The sequence below is a fragment of the Ptychodera flava genome, chromosome 21, assembly GCF_041260155.1.
Source record: "Ptychodera flava strain L36383 chromosome 21, AS_Pfla_20210202, whole genome shotgun sequence".
NCBI lineage: Eukaryota > Metazoa > Hemichordata > Enteropneusta > Ptychoderidae > Ptychodera > Ptychodera flava.
In genome coordinates, this window is record NC_091948.1 from 28,775,615 (window position 1) to 28,793,627 (window position 18,013).

General features: G+C 37.9%; 2 protein-coding genes across 2 annotated transcripts; one reads left to right on the forward strand and one right to left on the reverse strand.

The window, feature by feature from the left end:
• Positions 1 to 3,369: 3,369 nt before the first annotated feature.
• On the reverse strand, positions 3,370 to 10,022 carry LOC139121932 (uncharacterized). The gene is made up of 2 exons (XM_070687259.1): positions 9,890 to 10,022; positions 3,370 to 7,284 (listed from the first exon to the last, which is right to left on the reverse strand). Exon 2 carries the CDS (start codon positions 7,170 to 7,172, stop codon positions 5,604 to 5,606), a length of 1,569 nt encoding a protein of 522 aa, XP_070543360.1. The 5' UTR covers positions 7,173 to 7,284; positions 9,890 to 10,022; the 3' UTR covers positions 3,370 to 5,603.
• LOC139121933 (NADH-quinone oxidoreductase subunit B 2-like) lies at positions 9,988 to 17,018 on the forward strand. Its single transcript, XM_070687260.1, has 6 exons — positions 9,988 to 10,106; positions 12,448 to 12,592; positions 13,130 to 13,238; positions 13,985 to 14,211; positions 15,008 to 15,096; positions 16,505 to 17,018. The coding sequence occupies exons 1-6, from the start codon at positions 10,049 to 10,051 to the stop codon at positions 16,600 to 16,602; spliced, it is 726 nt and encodes a 241-aa protein (XP_070543361.1). The 5' UTR covers positions 9,988 to 10,048; the 3' UTR covers positions 16,603 to 17,018.
• Positions 17,019 to 18,013: the final 995 nt, after the last annotated feature.

The window sequence follows — 18,013 nt, forward strand, 5'->3', positions numbered from 1 at the left end:
GCCAGATTTTTTTTTTCGAGCAACTCCACCTGGCATCTTTTTTTTTCCCCAAATCTTCCAAGCCCCCCCCCCCAGGATATCAAATGGTCCACCCCTAAGGTCAAAAATATACAAAAATCAGTATATCAGTTGAAGAAACATGTTTATGATGATTTGTAAAATTGACTAAATTTATCAGTCAGCTTCACCTCAGTATTTCAACAAACTATGAAAAGGCACATGTAATGCAACTCCTGAATACTACTATGTACATTTCAATTATTGCAATAGCGCCCTCTATATTGACTTAGAGTACCGGTAGTAAATTGAGTGAAAGTTCCTGCTCACTGCTCGGACAGACATTTCGTCCTGAGTCCATCTGTGACAGTGTAAATTCAGTTGCCGTGACAAACTTGTGTGATACGCATGGTGACAAGAGTAATTGTTATTTGGTATTTGGTATGTTCTTCACTGTTGATCAGATAATATGGTACCTTCAAGAATTACAAAATGGTGGTTTTGAATACATTTTACGCTTGTGGAATCAGTGCTATAAATTATGCAATCCTTTCCTGTTTGACCACAAGTGATATGGAGGAACATCATCAACACCAGTTTAATACCTGTAACACCATTGCTCAATTTATTAACTGTCAGTTTCTATTTTGTCTCACCATAGACAGTTTTCTCTACCATGTATCCTATGGATGGTGTGTTGAAATAGAATTTTTACAAAGCAAATAAAATCTTTTCAAAATAACTGGTATATTTGCACATTATAATCGTAAATGTAAGTCTTGACAGACTATCTGCATAGGAATTTACAGTATTAAACATAGAGACAAGTTTGGCAGTAAAGGAAGTGTTTTATTGAAGTATAAACTCTTTTGGAACAAAGCACTACGCCAAGTGAAGAAACTAAGATACAGCTCAAAAGGAAAAAAAAATTGAGTAAAATCCAAACAAGAAACTGACAACAGACATTTAGCAAAATGAAAGAGCTAAAAGAGGATTGTGGTGGGAAGGTGAAACACATGGCGAATGGCAGGAAATCATATAGCTGCTGTGTTAAGGATCCATAGAGGGCGCTGCACTAAACAGGCCCCTTAGGGACCGTTCAGTTTTTACGGCCGGGGGGGGGGCCGGCAAAATCTTGTCGCCGGTGTTCAAAAAAATGATGACCCCCCCTGCATTTTTCGCGAAAAAAATGATGACCCCCCCCTTTTTCAGCCCGGAAAACATTTGATGACCCCCCCCCCCCCCCACCCCCCCCCCCCCCCCCCCCCCCCCCCCACCCCCCCCCCCCCCCCCCCCCCGCTGAAAAATAACCAAAACCCATATGTCAAATTTACCCGCACGGTTTGGATTTGAACTCCAGTACGCAGCGCACTTTATTCGTGTAGCAGAGATGCCAGTGTACAAACTTCTCAGCCACATCCATGCAAACGTCTGTTAATTAGGACGACTGTAAGGCAATTTTTAACTCATTTCCATAGACAACTTATGTCCATGGACATTGTATAAAGTAAACTTAATTGGAGTGGTTCGCCAAAGGCAGCCCTCCGGTTAAGAGGGTCATGGGCCATTACGTAAAGTCAACTTTATTCTAGTGGGCAACCAAAGGTGGCCCACTGGTAAAAAGAGGGTCAATCATGGCCATTGCATTAAGTAAACTTTACTGAACAGGGCCGCTGAAGGGGTCCGGCCGTTAAGATGGTCATAGGGTATTACAACTAAGTCAATTTATTGTAGTGGGCCGCCGCAGGCGGCCCGCCGGTAAAGAGGGTCGATCATGGCCATTGCATGAAGTAAACCTAATTGGAGTGGGCCACCAAAGGCGTCTGCCCGCTAAGAGGGTCATGAGTAATACATAAAGTATATTTATTGTATTGGGCCGCCGAAGGCGGCCCGCCGGTAAAGAGGGTCAATCATGGCCATGGCATAAAGTGGACTTTATTGTAGGATTATGTTTTTGAAAATGTGGTGACCCCCCCTTTCCTACGAGTGAAAAAGTGATGACCCCCCTTCTTGGATTCCAAAATTATGATGACCCCCCCCCCTGGATTTTGCCGGCCCCCCGGCCGTAAAAACTGAACAGGCCCCTTAGCAAGAAACCTAATACACTATCCTGTAACCCTTTTCCTGCAAAGTTCATATTTCACCATCAGGTTAAGTTGGTTAAAACCAGTAAAGGAAAACATGTCCCATATGGTGCATTTTAACAAAGACTTGAACATTTGAAAGTCACTGAAGACAGAGATACCTTAAACATGATTTTTACCGACTAAAGCTAAAGACTAAAGCCGCTATAGGTGAAAATACATTATGGTTTTGGCTCAATACCGCTTTTTACTGACTTAGCAGATGGGGAAGTGATACTGTCTGGCAAAGAGGCATGAAGCCCTGGTGAGAACAAGACATTGAATCTAAACCAATGTGTAAGAAAAAGAACGTCTTACTCTTACAAATATATCATCATATGAAAAGTGCAAAGATTGTAGAAGTTACCATGGGTTTGAAAATGCAAATTCACAACTGCAAAGATAATCTTCGAACCGAAACGCCAGTACTAGGGAAAATAACCCTAAAACTGTCTTGCCTAAAACAAAGGGCGCTACCTACCTAAGACAGTCAATAATGCTGAGCATTTAAAAGTCTGAAAAATAGTGCACCGAATGAAAGAAACACAGTGACAGTGCATTGAAATTGTGAAAGTCAACCGCTATGACTGGTGTGACAAAATGAGACATGGGCATAATCAAGAAAATGCAACGTCCGATGGAGGCACTAACGATCAGATGCCCGTAGCAAAATGACGCTGCTGAAAGAGCATCTGACTGTATGGTCACGATGGGACGACCACCTTGGTTAACAGTAGTGGGAACTGATCATTTGATGTGGAGTGCCTGCTGCTTCATATTTGATTGGTCTGTCATCTGAAATGGACTCGCTCAGATGTAGATTGTACAGAAAGGGGGATTGTAGCATAGGATGCATCACATATTGGAATCATCACATATGGGAATGTGGGCAGTGTGATGACAGATGACAATGTGGAGGATGAAACAACTGGATGGACTTCCCAGGGAGAGAAGTGGAGAGCGTTATCTGCTTGAATGTTACTCGTGCTGGCGTTGTAGACTGGAAAGCCCAGAAAGGGAGACTCTGATGCTGAACATGGCACACATATGGGAATGTGCATCATCATATGGACAAGACATTGTAACGACTACAGTAATCCATAGTTGTTTTCCACATCTGTGTAATTGACTATGCTTGGAACATACCCCCTAATAATCCATAATCCAGAAATCACATTGCATACGTCTTATCAGCAGTTATGGTCATTTTGAGTGTTGGAACATAAATAATGAAACTTACAACACCAAATGACAGATATATGAGTCAAAGTTTATTATGAGATCATTGTGTACTTGTAGGTATGGCAACAATATTAAGAAATAAAAAGAAATGTGCATTACAAAACCAACTATTCAGACTAGTACATCTAGAAATTGAACATCAAGTTTGCACAGCAACCATTTGCCATGACTATATAAATCACTGTAAACTGGGTAGTTATCAGAGTCTATTGTGTTTGAGTCTGCCTTAGTCATCTTCCCTGTAAATGTTTCCACATCAAATTCTTGTCATGAATTTTCAATTACATTAAATATGAGAAAACCTGATAAAACTTGTCTTATCTCTGGTTTGTGAATGTTTTTGTCTAATTCAGAGAAACAAACTGACAAAACACACATTGAAAATTCAGAAAATTCATGAGATATTCATATTGTGAAACATTGCTAGTATGGTACATCAAGGTTAACAATGATCTCACATTTTGCAAGCAAGTAAACAAGTCATCTTCCTTGTCAGATAATTTGCATTGTTCAAAAAGAAGAATATTATTGGACGTTGTCAAAAGCTTTAAAGCAGATGTAACTAAACGTAAACCTAAAATAAACTGTGTGCTGCATTAATTCACTCATGTTTTGTTGCAGTGACAAAGTTTTATTTAATGACTCTGGTTATGATTAGTATGGTGACAATCAGTATGTAATGTCATCGGATGATGTTCTTCACTTTAGATCAGATGAACCTACAAGAATTTCACAATGCATGGTGCTTTTCAATAGATTCTTTTTACATCTGTGGAATTAGTCTGCCATAAATTACACAATCCTTTCCCATCTGACTGTAGCTGAACATATGGAGGGATGGGAGAAGGAATATACTCAACACCACTTAGGTGTGACACTGTAGATGAATTTGTAAAATTGTCAGTTTCTACTTTGTCTCACCTATGGATGCATGTTGAAAAAGAATTTCTTACAAAGCAAATGAAATCATTTGAAAATGACTGGTATATTTGCACAGTATAATCGTAAAAGTAAGTCTTGACAGAAAGTCTTCACATAGGCATGCTTTTGATATCCAGGAATATGTGAATTATGCACATTTTACTGTATAATGTGGAATACACACTATTCACAAAGGTACTTTCCATGAATAACAAATTGAAAATTGTTCATTGAAAGTTTCAATGTGTTTTCTACGTTTCCTTGAGCAAAGAAAATTGGTGTTAAATATTGATTATTACACAATACATGTATACTTGTGACTGAAGCCTTACCATCTCAATAGAAATGCAAGTACTGAAATTTTCAGGGTAAAAAATCTGAGGAATTTGGCCGATATGCAATCATTGTAGTGTTGTTCAGATTTTTTTAAAGATGACAAGGGCGTGGAAATCTCAGCAGCTTCTTTAAGTGCCGTTTGAATATATTTTTGTATTAGTTAAACTTCCGAGCCTACCATCCTAATTTCTTCTGACACACTTTATCTTGTCCCCTATGATGAACAGCATAGTACATGTAATTGTGAAAGGATTGTTAATATGATCCTCATCCATTTTGTGATCAAACAAAATATTCAGACTTTATTACGACAAATTTGAAACCATTCTGTTAGATTTGGAGTTGTAAACAATCATGTGACATATTTGATCACATGTTTTCTACCATTCTGCCGGGATGCGTACAGAGTAGGATGTGTTGCTGCTATTTTTAGTTGCTTTCTTACTTGTAACCACAATGCTCTGTATCAGTCTTGTACAGCTGATAAATGTAAGTTGTGCTGGCATGTGTGTACCGATACATTGAGGAAGACATCATCATGGCTGCTATTGCATATCAAGTGCACTGTACTTTCCTACGCTTGTGTTTGGGTTTTCTTTGGGGTTCAATGATGCAAATCATGCACATCATGGGATTAATGCCTGTGCACGACGCACACACAACTGCATGGAAAACAGAACCAGCAGAAAGACTTCAACTGAAAGAAAACACTGTGAAGGTCACATCAAATTGTGTAAATGGCAGGTGAATTCAGATGTAAAATATCTTATGGTATACCTTATAATCTGAAAGAGTAGACAATATATTTGCATGTAAATACAGCTTTGTGAACAGTTAACTCCAAATCTCTCACAACATGAGAAGTCTTGACTATATGCACACAAATGACAAATAGCAGGCCTCTACTTCATGCACTACCAGACATTTTGGTTAGGTATCTAGGTACAATGTAGATAAAGAGTAACAATAGTGTTATTATCAGGATTATTTCATGAAAAGACCTCGCTCATTTATGGCACACATTAAGGCTTCATCTTCAACATCTTTGAAACAAGGATCAATGCATCCCTCTAGTGTTTTTTCAGACACAACGCTTGTTGCAATGTCACTAGTAGTAGTACGTTGACAACTCTGTGAGTAAACACCACTTGTTGCAGCACGGTGATCACTTAATTCTGTGTAGCCACTTGATGTATCCACTTCTTTCTTGCCGTCAGAATCTTCAATGTGTAAGGGTTTGAAAAACATTTCTGATTCACATGAAGTTCCATGACTGTCATCATTCTTTGTAGTTTTCATACTTTTACACGGAATCATACTTGGTTCTCTTCTCCGGAATTTTCTTTTTCTTCCATTGATAAGTCTCTTACCCTTGGGATCACTTTGACCTGAATCAGAATCACACTTCAACTGTGTCTTAACTGTACTGTCGTCACTTGTTTTCCCATCTTCTCCATGTTTTTCTATTTCAGATGTTTGAAATTGCTGGAATGACTGACTGGTTCCAGGTTGAGACTCTGAGTTGGCATCAACAACTGTCTGTGCACCTGGTTTTGCAGATGTCTGACCGTGGTCACTGTGAACATGGCATGGTGTACCTATTTGTGATGCATTAATGAGAAGCCTACTACAGACATCTGCGCGGCTTCTCCTGTGTGACAAGAGTGCTGTGTGCTCATTTCTCTTGGAGACAACTTGAGATGATGTTCCACCATCTTGTGTTTTGGATGTACTTCCTGCATTAAGTCTCAAACCTTGCTGTCGAATGGCTGTGGTGATTCCAGCATTTACTATTTTTCTTACTCCCGGAGGTGACATGCCAAGACTTTCAAGGACGTTGTTGATTGCGTTATCTACCATACTCTCAGCTATCAACAGCACATATAACTCCCTTTGTGAATTCAAGCGACTTCGAGAGCTTGACATGTTACTGGTGGTCTGCATGACATTTTGTATTGTCATGTTTGTTAGAGTCTCTACATTACGTGATGATATTGTTCTGATGCACACTTTCCTTTCACTATTTCTTTTTTGGACTTGATGCCTCGTGTCTTCGTCATTTTCATGACGATTTCTACCATTATCATCATCATCATCATCATCATCATCATCGTCGTCATCGTCGTCACCAATATCAAAATCATCAACACCATCATTGTCATCATCATCACAAGTGTCACTGTCTCCTTCATCTTGTTCATGGACACATTTTTCCTCAACTTCATTAACATTACGTCTTTGCTCATGACTTGGCGAGTCATACGTTTCATTCACATTTAAAATACTGGTATTTTTACAGATTTGATACCCATCATCTTTTCTTGATATCACAACAACTTGAGGGCCTAGTTCTGGCATCATCTGGTCAATGTGCACTGTGTTGGACTGTAATGGTCTGTCATCCATATTAGCTGTGTGTAGAGTAGAGGATGAGGCAGCTGGCTTTGTGTTACATGTGTCCTCTGAAAGCTTGGAATAACACAGACACACTGCAGTTGCATATTTGTCTTCTTCATCTTTTGGATGAAGCTCATTTGTACTGTTACCTTCCATTCCAATCCTTGAGAATTGCAGACTCTGGTCTCGTATCTTTTAAGTACTTCACCACTCTCCTCACGTAACAGAATATTGATGCTCTATGTCCACTTCACCATTTCCTTTGCACCTATAACAGAGATAAATGTTACAGATGACAAAGTGTATTTAGCTTTTTGTTGGATTCAGAGATCAAAACACATTAGTACAGAAGTATCAAAAACACAAATGTAATGTGCTGTTGCAATTAAAAGTGTCAATGTCCATACATGTACAGTGTGCTGAGTGAGACTTTTATTGTTTTCATGTTTTGATATTGTTTAAAAGCATAAATCTTACAGTTCATGATCATGATGCCAACAATAGCGACATAAATAACAGCAAAATAATCACATTGGGTACACTATTGTAGATGAGTTAAAAAAAAACAACATCAAAGTATTAGAGCTGGCAAAAGTCGAAGTTCACGTGTGAGCAAGCTTCCTGGCCCTCTACCAGTACTCCCATGTCATAGCACACAGACAAGCCCTGCAAACAATGCTGTGTTCCAGGTGTTAGTCGACCTGACCCACCTCAGCCCTGCTAAGGTCCATAGACAAAACCAGCAACATGCGGTCCTAATTTGGACTGCGCACAAAAAACTATTTCTTTCAGCCAAAATCAACAACTCAATTCTGTCCTATGAATTACTCAACCACTCACAGACTGCAAAAAACTTTTGCTCTTGTGATGCCCCAAACCATTAGTTTGCCAGGGATGCATGGTCAAGGGCCCAGTGGCCAGCCATTAGATACATTTATGTATACAATGCAAGATCCGAGGTACATGAATATTCCACATTGATTAAGGGTCATTAGCATAGAATTTTAATACGGAAACAATGCTCATTAATGTAATCTGCATATTTGAATATCATTATACCTCGCATCTTGCACTAATAGCATTTATGGGAGATATGGCCGGCCAGTGGACCCTTGACCATGCAACGCTGGCAAACTACCGATTTTCGATCCCATGAGAGCATATTTTTTGCAGTCAGTGAGTGGAGGAGTGATTCGGATAAGCATAGATTGGAATCAAGTTGATTTAGGCCAAAAGTAGTTCGAAAAGTAGTTTTTTGTGCACGGTCTGGACTGCATGTCTTGGGTTTTGTCTATGGACCATAGCAGGGCTGAGGTGGAGGCCGTATAGCACTGGGAACACACAGACTAGCTCCATGGTGTTATGCTACATTGATGATGGTAAATTTCAAATTATAGGAAATTCACCGGTGTCTTTGACCTTTTATAATAAGCCTCCGTGTCACATAGTTATTCTGTGGTTGCTAACTGGCATGGGAAGCACTGCGACTATACGGCTTACAAAATTCAGGTCAAACTGCTGTTTGTTCAATAGCATGAAAAGTTGTTTTTCTCCAGTTCGAAAGTTACACCTAGCTATTTACCCAGATTGATTGTCAGGGTTTATTTTCATGTTCACTTTTAATTGTTTTAGGGACTGGTCAGTTTCTTTGGCATGGGGGGGAGGGGGCAGTGGATTCATGGGGGTCACCCTGTTTTTGACTTTGGTGATAGGGGGTCACCATGTTTGAAATGCCCAATAGGGGCATCCGAGTGTTTTTTGAATTTCGACACGGGCTATTACTTGCATAAAATGCATTAAGCCAGCCACAAATTTCATCATTCAGTTGCATTTTTCTGCCTCATGCAAAACTTAAATATATCAGACATATATATCTGAGATATCTGTACATTTAAAATTTCTCGGGGCGCCCTTTGGGCGCATTTCTTTAAAATATCAAACATGTTTTTTCAGCATCCCTTCAGCTGCATGACTTCCACATATCAGATATATATATATATCAGAGATATCTGGATGTTTAATTATTTTCGGCGCACCCTTCGGGCGCAGTAAATTAATACATCAGAGATATATGTCAGAAATATCTTGATGTCTGTAAAGAAAGTCTGTTTTGCAATGTGTACTAATCATTATGAAATCTGCAGTTCATATGAAAAGCATGACAAGTTCCAGATACCTTTCTGTTTTCTCTATGAGGATTCAGTATTAGAAAGCAACATGCACTAATATTTCACAATCAAATTTTTCTTACAACAGTTCTGGACATAAAGAGTTGGAATACATTCACAGCTCATTAAACATACTGTATTCAAACCTAGAATTGACACTTTTGAGTTCCTATCTTACAACTGACATGACAACAATTTCATAAAAACACAGAATGACTGAATGTAAAATATACCCCAAAAATTATTTGTATTGAATTATTCAATTTATATTCCACCTTTTGTTTTACCTTTGTTGCGCGGGGGGGTTACCCTGCTTTCGAGAGTTCGAATGGGGGGGGGTGTCAGCCACTTCTTGATGTCTGCAAAAAATAATCCACAACAACCCCCCCCCCCCAACAAACTGACCAGTCCCTTAGTAAAACAGGAACGGCATTATGAATGATAAAGAATCCTACAGTAGTATATGTACATGTATTCATTCTCAGCGGACGCTTTCGAATTCCTGATCATAATAAGTCGATCCCCTACCCGTAACTCTAGATGCAATGCGGATTGTGTTTTGCGGTCTGTGTTTTTTGTATAGTGATTTACATTGCAATGGTTGTGTACAGTCTACTGACTGTACAGAAGACATCCACGATATTGATAAGGCATGTCACAACGTTGTACAAACAACGGTGTGAAAAGTGAGAATTAGAATCATACCTTGGCGAAATTAAAGATTACTCATTAAATATCACTTGGAACGGAGGTTCTTGGTATCTTCGGCATAGTCTTCGATGATATGATATGATAGCATTCAACATAACGGAGGATACTCTCGCGATCTCGTACAAACTCTCGCACCAGTATGACCTCTCGCTCATGACCCTACGTGCAGTCTCGTCTTCGTTTGGTTACACAAGCAAGATGGCGACTCTAGGTAAGTTTATCACGATGTGTGTGTGTTTTGCCAAGATGTACCTGTCAAGTGCGTGGTATTTTGTGAAAATGATTTTTTCTAGCTAAAAATTTACTGTTGAGGCGATGAATTTTCCAACGATAATGTGTTGCTCTTCGGTTAATGCAATTGCATTGCGCTGAATATTGAGGTTGCGTATGTGTAGTTGCTGCATGACCAGGCCAGTCAGATCGCACGGTACTCATTTGTAGGCCATGGAATACTGAACTCAATAAAATGTAACAGTCGTACTGTATACTATGTTGTTCGTGAAGTCTCTGGTTTTTTCCTTAACGTATTATTACATGAAAGCTAGCCCATTTTTGTACACAGGGATGTCTTTGCTTTCTGTGTACTGAGAGTGTTATACTGTTATTCTGTGAGTGTTGTATATTGTTGAGAATGAACATTTTAATTAACATTTATTCTCACTTATTCTGATGAAGTGAAAACCGTATGATATTTTGGTGAACTGGATGACACGAGTCAAAAAAGTTACCTTTTTTAGCCAAATCATTGGCAATTTTTTTGGTGTCAAGAGAAGCATAAATTTTGCACTGGTAAACAGAAAGGCTCACTGTTCAAACTCCGAGACATTCTCCCCCATGGGGAGCCAACTTTAATTTAAAATTGTTGTGCTGATGTTTGGTTTCCTCCCTGATCAGGAGACAGTCTCCTTTGTGGGAGAAGTCTCCCAATGTAGAGTAATGATTGCACACAACATCGGGTAACATTCTGACGAAAGTTTTACAAATTTTGCAAGCGGTATCACTAAAATCTACAGTTCGTACTGTCTCAGGTAACAGTATTCTTTCTAAGGGAAATTCTGTACACAATTAAGCAAATTAAAAAAAAATTAATCAGAAACTGAAGGTGAATTTGTTTCAAACCATGGTAACCCAACCTTCGATTTTGGCATTTAATGCACTTATACACTTATCAGAATGCATGTGTGCTTTGTTTAGTGCACATGACTATTCTGTCAAAAGTGTTGTCATATGGGAAGTCTTGTGCCCAGTAGGTGAGAGATTTTGTAGCCCAACTGGGAGCTTTCTCCCATTGGAGAGAATGCTGCTGAGTATGAAGAGCATAACTTGCTGATAAACCCCATATTGAATGCGTCAAAAGTTACATTTGACTCCTAGTATAGTAATTAATAATATAAGGTTATTCACAAAATACCGGGATTTATGTCCAAGTACCGGTATATCATACGCTGGAGGTATTGTCTATTAAAGATGCACAGCATCGAGAACAAAGCTGAAGTGTATGTTGTGAATAACCTTATTATTATACTCCTTTTTAGTCCAATTTTACCAGACAAAAATTAAAGCGTATTTAGAATAACAGTTGTGCTGTGAATCGAGCGATGGCAAGCAGACTGCATGCGTTCAGAGTGTCCATTGAGCACACACAATGAAATTTCAAGTACAGGACAATACGTCATGGATTCTGACATTGGTTCAATTTCACTGCACTTCTCCATGTTCTCCATGTTTGGTTGTCCAGTAGTGTCTTTCGATTGACCCTCTGAATCATTTTTCTCACAGACTCGTGGAATAAAGTTGAAAGAAAGTAGAGTTCTGTCAAACACTCACTTTGTGTCATAAGTTTCAGAAACTATCACTCACCTGAAAATTAGCAAATAGTTCATAGGCACAGCTGACATGATAATGTGCCTTTAAACTACGATGCCAATTTTTCAGACAATGCCCAGAGAATCCGAAACTTTCCATACAAAATGAGTGATTGACAGAAATGTTGCAACAATTTTAATGTCAAGCGGGCACTCATTTCATCTGGTTGTCTCCAGAGCTCAGTCACGGGGAGTGCTTTGGAAACATTTTACTGTTTTCCTTTGCGTATAGAAAACGTATAACAATGAAAAAAATGCATAGAGAGTCAATGCCTATGTGTAATATATGCATTTTTTGCGTAAACGCGAACACTGACAAACTACCTGCTTTGTGAAACTTATGCAAAAGTATCAACAGTAACACAATTGAATTTGTAGTGCAAAATGTGATCATGCATAAATTTGATGAAATTGTATGACTACAAACTGCATAAGTATGGTGTCAGAAATAACCATTTTAAACTTTATGGAAATACTAATTTGATTTGGTCCCTACTGATTCATGGGTATACATGTATTTATCTGAAGTTGATGTTAGGTTTACAAAGTGCTCAAAGCAAGTAGGTTTTGAATGTGTGTGACACATGCTTCACATGCACAGACTTTCTTTTTTAGTCTTGAAAGAAAAAATCCTAATAATGTTGATTGCCATCATTAATTCCTATTATATCATTCCATGGTCACCAGCTTTGAGACTTGGAACCAAACCTGTGTGGTTAGGTAGTTTCGGAAAGCAGATACATGTACCGTCAGTAACCCAGTCAGCAAGATGTTTGCATGAACAGACACATCACAATGAAACAGTAGCAACCAGGCCAGCACAAAACACAAGGTAAGAATGGAGACATGATACTGACAATAATGCCCACTTAAAGAATAACACTCCCTTCAAGAGAATGGAACAGCCTCAAGCTTTCATCTGCCCCGTAGTTTGAGTTCTGCTGTATCAACCAAATGTGCTTTGATTACGTGTTGCATATGGCTTACTTGCATCACATACAATTACAGGTTAGGAATAGTTAGGTTGTAACATAAATTCCATTTTAGAAAATCATGCTTTCAAAAGATAATATTGTCTACTTTTCAACATCAAAGAAATACGACGATAGAAGAGAGACTTTTAACACAATGTCTCTTCTCAAGGTGAATGATCAGATTACTTTTTCCATCACATTTGTATGAACTTGCTTTGTTTAGAAGAAGTTGAAAGTACTGAGAAGTCATGTAATTTGAAAAAATTTGAAAAATGGCTGGATTTGTTACTGATAAGTGAAAATGAAATGTACATTGACAGTCATGTATGCTTCTGTTCTGCAAGTAGGAGGATATATCAAATATAAATTGATGAATCATGAATTTTACTTTTCAGTGTTGTGCCATACAGACAGAGGAGTACCGCCCCTGCACCTGTTAAGAAATCCAATGTAGGAGATTATGTGATCGCTAGAATTGATGATGTTGCCAATTGGGCCAGAAGGGTAAGTGAAGTTAGTCTTGAAAATGTGACTATGGTGATGTTTATGATTTTTGAATATTGTAATTCTAAGATATTATGTCTATCTTGACTATGGTTATATCGGTTTGAATTTTCTCAGCATTTTGTTATTCTGACCTCAAAAAACATAAACACAAAATCCACTCAGAATTCTGGTCTAACTTCAGTATCATGTTTTCAAGGCTTTTAATAGGACCTGACTTTTTCCAAGACACACTGTTTGTAAAGTAATGCTATCTTGCACATGTAAATGTATTTGTAATTACAAGAGAGTTAGTATCCTATAAAAGTTTACATTCAAGATGCCTTTAATTATGCTTTACCATTACACATGCTCTGTTTTACTGAGATGTGGATATTCAAGATGTCAATTTTATTTGTACCCAGTAGCAAGAAGTCATGTGAATGACTTATTTAATATTTGGTTGAATTTTTTTGGCTCAAGTTGTATGAAGTGGTGAAGATGTATGTATGATAAATCAAAAATCCCAACTCACATATATTTTGCTTGTTTTCATGCATAACTTAATTATAAAGAGCAACATGTTTTTTGTTTAATTGTGTAATATGATTAACAGAGGACTTTGTTTTAGCACTTCTGTTTTACCCATTTTCCGGTGTACGAAATCCCAAACTAACGTATTTCAATGATGAAGTGTAGGAAGTTAAACCGTAAGGTGTATGATTGACATATCAATGTCATGTAATCTGGTATTTCATTTTTTTCAGAGTTCAATTTGGCCAATGACATTTGGGTTGGCATGCTGTGCCGTTGAGATGATGCACTTTGCATCACCACGATATGATATGGACAGATTTGGTATCGTGTTCCGTGCAAGTCCTCGTCAGTCAGATGTCATGATTGTGGCTGGTACTCTAACAAACAAAATGGCACCTGCGTTGAGAAAAGTCTATGACCAAATGCCTGAACCAAGATGGGTTGTATCAATGGGAAGGTATGTTCATTGTTCTGTCCCCTTCTTGCCTTCTCCCCTACAGAACTTTTTTAAGTTAAAGGACTTGTGACTGAGTATTTAAACGAAAAAAAATATTCAAGTTGTCTCCAAGCATTGTATGATTTGCCATTTTACCTCTTACCTGTTGGTTTTAAATATATAACAAATCAAGGCTTTTTCCAATTATGATAATATAATTGTTTACTTTATTGCAAATTTCAAATATACAAGTATACAAATATACAAGTCTTATTAAGCACTGACGAGGAAATAGGCAATGTTGGAGCCAGGAATAATACTGAGAGCTAATCCAGCCTGGCCCCATTTTCATGAAATTACATTGCAATATTTGTCTTAAAGGGCTAATTACGTCAATTGTTAGTTTAAATAAAATAAAAAAATCAAGTTGTTGCCAAGAATTGTATGATGTGCCATTTTACCTCTCACCTGTTGGTTTTTAATATTTAACAGATCGAGGCTTTGTTGGTTGTTTTGTACTTTAGGACTTTTACTAAGTCGTACTAGTTTTTATGCAGTTATATAGGAAACGCTCATACTTTTACATTAATAAAACATCGTATTTTAAGAAGAAAGTTAACATTCTCACAAGTCAAGAACCATAATATGATAGCTTTGTTTAGCCACATTAGTGGAAATTTGGGTGAGCATTGATTATCAATTTAACGTCAAATGTAACGTAAGCATATTACATACAACTGTGCAGAAATATCAACACTTTCTGATTGGTCAAAATCTCCCAGTATTGCTGTGACATGACATCTGCTTTTCTTTTCAGTTGTGCGAATGGAGGAGGTTATTACCATTACTCCTATTCAGTGGTTAGAGGTTGTGATCGTATAATCCCAGTGGATATTTATGTTCCAGGTCAGTATCCACAAGTCTCAAAATCATTCCTAAGGGTCTAAAGAATATCTTCAATAGCATCTAATCATAATATTCAAAGCCATCTGTTGAGAAAGTCTTTAAGTATGAATGCACAGAAAATATAAAAATGTATTGAGCAGTTCCTTGCACAGATGCTTAACGTTACATTTCTTTGACATAAGTATAACACTGTGTAGTGGTTATAAAGATGTTGCCTGTTGTTCCAAAAGTGGTGAATCCTCAATCACTTTTTTAAGATTGAATTGACAGTTTTTCTGTTGAGCTGGCCCCTTCATCATTTGTAAATGTATTAGCAGACTTTTTTGAACTGTTAGTGCGCTTAGCCCACTAAAGCTAATCTAAAACTGGCTGTGTCAATAGGGTCAGCTTTAGAGTGCCACAAATGTTGGTCCTTAGAATGTATGCAATGTATGAATTCCTTTATTCTAAAAAAAATTGAACCAGGTGATCTACCCAAAAAATTATGGCAGAAGAATGGCATAGCTGTGGTGCCCGAAGTATATCAGTGTTGCTAGAATCATTATGTAAATGTTATTTAGAGCCAATACTAGGATAGAAAGAAGAGTAAAATGAACACTAAATTTGACACATCTGCTTTCAGTGAAATTCTGTACAGATATAAGCAAATCAATCCCAACATCATAAAATTGAATATGGGTCAATTTGTGGGTAGCTGTTTGATATGGTAAAATTTGATTTTGATTTCAAAATCATGGTGAAAGTAAGCCCTGGAGGCCTTAAAAGGCTTCGAAGTCACGTTTTAGATTCAACAAATGTTAATTAATATATGAATAATGGAATTAATGTCTGCAGCATTGCATTTTTCCCATTTCCATTTTGAATACACCTTTAAGTGCAAGGTTCTCTCAATGTTCACTTTGTAACTCGTCATGAATGTTCCAGACACTATCATAGGATCTTGCAAAGTATAATATCATATCAAATTGTAAATTTCAAATTCATTTTCTAGTGCCTTGTGAGAAGTTGATAGCACGCAATGATGAGTTGTGCAGGGGTCCTGAAATCAGCTAAAGATGTGAGCTGAATGCAACCATGCAGATCTCTGGTCTACATGTGGTGGACAAGTTATCACATGGTTGGCATGAGACTGCACCTCTGAGCACCACAAACACTCTAGCATGTAATAGAAAATTTACATCAAATGGAACTTAAAAAGGCACAAAGTGCATGTTTAGAAACAGTAGTACCTCTCAAGATGTGTGTAATTTTATCCACATACAGATCAAAAGAGTGGTTTATCAGTGCATTAAAACTAGAATAACTATGGTGTTTTCTGTTCCTGTCCAGGCAGTTGACTTGCCAGGCAGTTCATATATCAGTAATCACTGCAGTTACAACATCTAGGCTATCTCTTTCTCTGTTTCAGGCTGTCCGCCAACAGCTGAAGCTCTACTCTATGGCTTCTTACAGTTGCAAAAGAAGATAAAACGCAGCAAACAGATAACAATGTGGTACCGTCAATAGCTGAAGATTATCTGTTTTAATGTACATACAATGGTGTTGTAGTGTCAGCAAGCCACAAACTCTTATCATAAGCCACATGTTTATGTTGCAGAATTGTTTTCATTTTGTTGAATGAATTCTTAATTGAGCGTGACTGACAAACTGTTAAGCCCATAGAGATGAAATACCTCATAAGCAAGCCTGTCTTACTGAGTTTTCTACAGCACTGGGAGACCCATTTTGAAGTTTTATTATGTGTAGATATTAAGACATTAATTTGTCAAAGTCATAAAATGTTTCAGCCAACAAATAGTTAATTTTCAGTGAACAGCTGATGAACACCCTGAATACTTGTTTCTGAATGTAGTGCAGCATTCTGAGTATTGTGATACAAGCTTCTTCTTGGAGTGAATAAAGAGTTATTTACATAACAGAAATAGAGTCACTGTCATTCTTTTGCAACAGAAACATAATGTTCGGTTTCCAAACTAAAAGGTATTACAACTTTGCCATTCAATTGAAATTGTGACGGCATATCTGTCAATCAGCCTTGGACTTGAAAGTTGTTATGCATTGTCAAGGTTTACAATTTCTCTGGCAATAGTACAACTGTGCAATAAGTAGTCAATAACTGCATTCTGTGCTGGCCCATAATTGACTTTAAACACTTTGGGGTATTGCCTGCACGTCTTACAGTTTATTTCATGTATTGTTTGCTTTTAGAGTCAGGTTAATTTTAGCCAAAATACATGTACTATAGAGAGCTAGCAGTGTTGAATGTCCTTTTGGTAAACTGGGTAGACTGTAGGGTCCATGCTGGCACACGGATGCGCTATTTTGCGGGTTGCGGGCTGCGGGCTGCGGGTTGCGGGCATGAAAAAATGTGTGATTTTTGGTATCATTTTCGCTAGTAGATAGAATAAATGCTAAAATAGTATCTAGATGTATTTGTTTATGGAATAAAAGCCGTGAACTTCTTGAATAATGCCGTTATTTTAGCTTACATCTGGTAAAGCACCACCAACGTCAGAATAGTCCATTTCCCATCCAACATTCGCCGTTGCACAGCGCACTGCCGATCGAAGCTTTCGAAATGATATGACTGAACACGGATGAGTAATAATATGAACACAAGAAGATTTCACAACAACTCGCTATATTAACTTTTTATGTAATGATTAGGACGGATAGTTTAAAAGTAAGTTTCGGATCGTTGACAGCACAGATGAACTGGGAGATGAACAACGGTTCGTTGAAACTCGACACGCCTAATAATTTGTTACTTTTTCATAGAATGCCATGCCCTTCTCACACTTCAGATTAGTTCAACTGCCGATAAAAGCACAATTTTCAGAATCGTTTTCAATGCCATTTAAAATTATTTTATTGTGGTGAACACGATAATAGTCCTAGGAAACTTTTCATAGTCACG

What these genes read in the sequence shown, in the direction of transcription:
- LOC139121933 (XM_070687260.1), top strand. Translation starts at nt 10,049, where the DNA reads ATGACCCTACGTGCAGTCTCGTCTTCGTTTGGTTACACAAGCAAGATG. An exon ending in TTGCCAATTGGGCCAGAAGG is followed by an intron (nt 13,239 to 13,984) that starts GTAAGTGAAGTT and finishes CATTTTTTTCAG; the next exon opens with AGTTCAATTTGGCCAATGAC. An exon ending in AGTGGATATTTATGTTCCAG is followed by an intron (nt 15,097 to 16,504) that starts GTCAGTATCCAC and finishes TCTCTGTTTCAG; the next exon opens with GCTGTCCGCCAACAGCTGAA.
- LOC139121932 (XM_070687259.1), bottom strand. Translation starts at nt 7,172, where the DNA reads ATGGAAGGTAACAGTACAAATGAGCTTCATCCAAAAGATGAAGAAGAC.